General features: G+C 62.5%; 1 protein-coding gene across 1 annotated transcript in view; it reads left to right on the forward strand.

Moving 5' to 3' along the window:
* The window catches only part of CPNE7 (copine 7), a 22,794-nt gene extending 22,163 nt beyond the window's left edge, over positions 1 to 631 (forward strand). Inside the window, exon 15 of the mRNA XM_023229006.1 lies at positions 494 to 631. Within this exon, the coding sequence (XP_023084774.1) occupies positions 494 to 631 (138 nt within the window). The remainder of the gene's footprint in view (positions 1 to 493) is intronic.
* Positions 632 to 1,015: the final 384 nt, after the last annotated feature.

Below are 1,015 nucleotides of genomic sequence, written 5' to 3' on the forward strand. Positions count from 1 at the left end.
CGGTGAGACACGCACAGCACACACGCGAGGTTCTGCCCGGTGAGACATGTATGTCACACACGTGGGGCCCTACAGCAAGACATGCACACAACACAGACGTGAAGTTCTACACAGCAAGACATCAGACATGCGTGAAGACAGACACATGACATTCTACGCAGTGAAACATGCATGTTACAGACACATGAAGCTCTGCAGTGAGACACGTCTTACAGACACGCCCGGGCTTTGCTGGGGAAGTGTGGGTGGGGCCTGGGCTGGAGGTGGCCTCGCCTGCCACGTCAGCACTTTTCGTGTCCATGCTTGGGGGGCTGGAATGACCCACGTGCAGCCTCGTGTGGCCAGCATCCTCAGCAAGGCTGGCCTCGCCCCAGGTGAGCCTCTGGTGGGGGTGGGTAGTCACCACTGATTCTGGAGGATGTAACCCAGGTGCGGGGACAGACGATCTCCATCTCGAAGGTCCCAGATGTAACTGAGCTGTCCTGCCCTCCAGGCATCCCCTGCAGCGCTGGCCAAGTGCGTGCTGGCCGAGGTCCCGAAGCAGGTGGTGGAGTACTACAGCCACAGAGGCCTGCCCCCGAGAGGCCTGGGCGTCCCTGCCGGAGAGGCCAGCCCAGGCTGCACCCCGTGAAGACGTGGAGGGCGTGGGGAGGGGCAGTGAGCAGTGGGTCCGTAGAGCCTCGGTCTCCAGCACCCTTGGGGTCTCTTAAGCTCCCTCCGACCTCCTAGAAGCTTCCAGTCCCTGCCAGGCCCCACTCCCAGTCCTCCTGGGATCCTGCTGGCTTGGGCCTGGGTCTGAGGCCCCCGAGGCCGAAGGGTGATAAAATACAGGCCTCCATGCCTGGCCCTGCCTGAGCCAGGTGGCTGGAGGGAAAGCGTGAAGGACTTGGAGGGACCTGGGAGCTCATCCAGGGAAGACCCTGCCCCGACGAGAAGGGGCACGGACTGGGGGCTCTGCTTTGCATCTAATCTTTGTGGGGGAGGGCCAGCAAGGCAGCACCCCAGCCCCCCAGAA

Source organism: Piliocolobus tephrosceles, chromosome 17 (assembly GCF_002776525.5).
Source record: "Piliocolobus tephrosceles isolate RC106 chromosome 17, ASM277652v3, whole genome shotgun sequence".
NCBI classification, from domain to species: Eukaryota; Metazoa; Chordata; class Mammalia; order Primates; family Cercopithecidae; genus Piliocolobus; species Piliocolobus tephrosceles.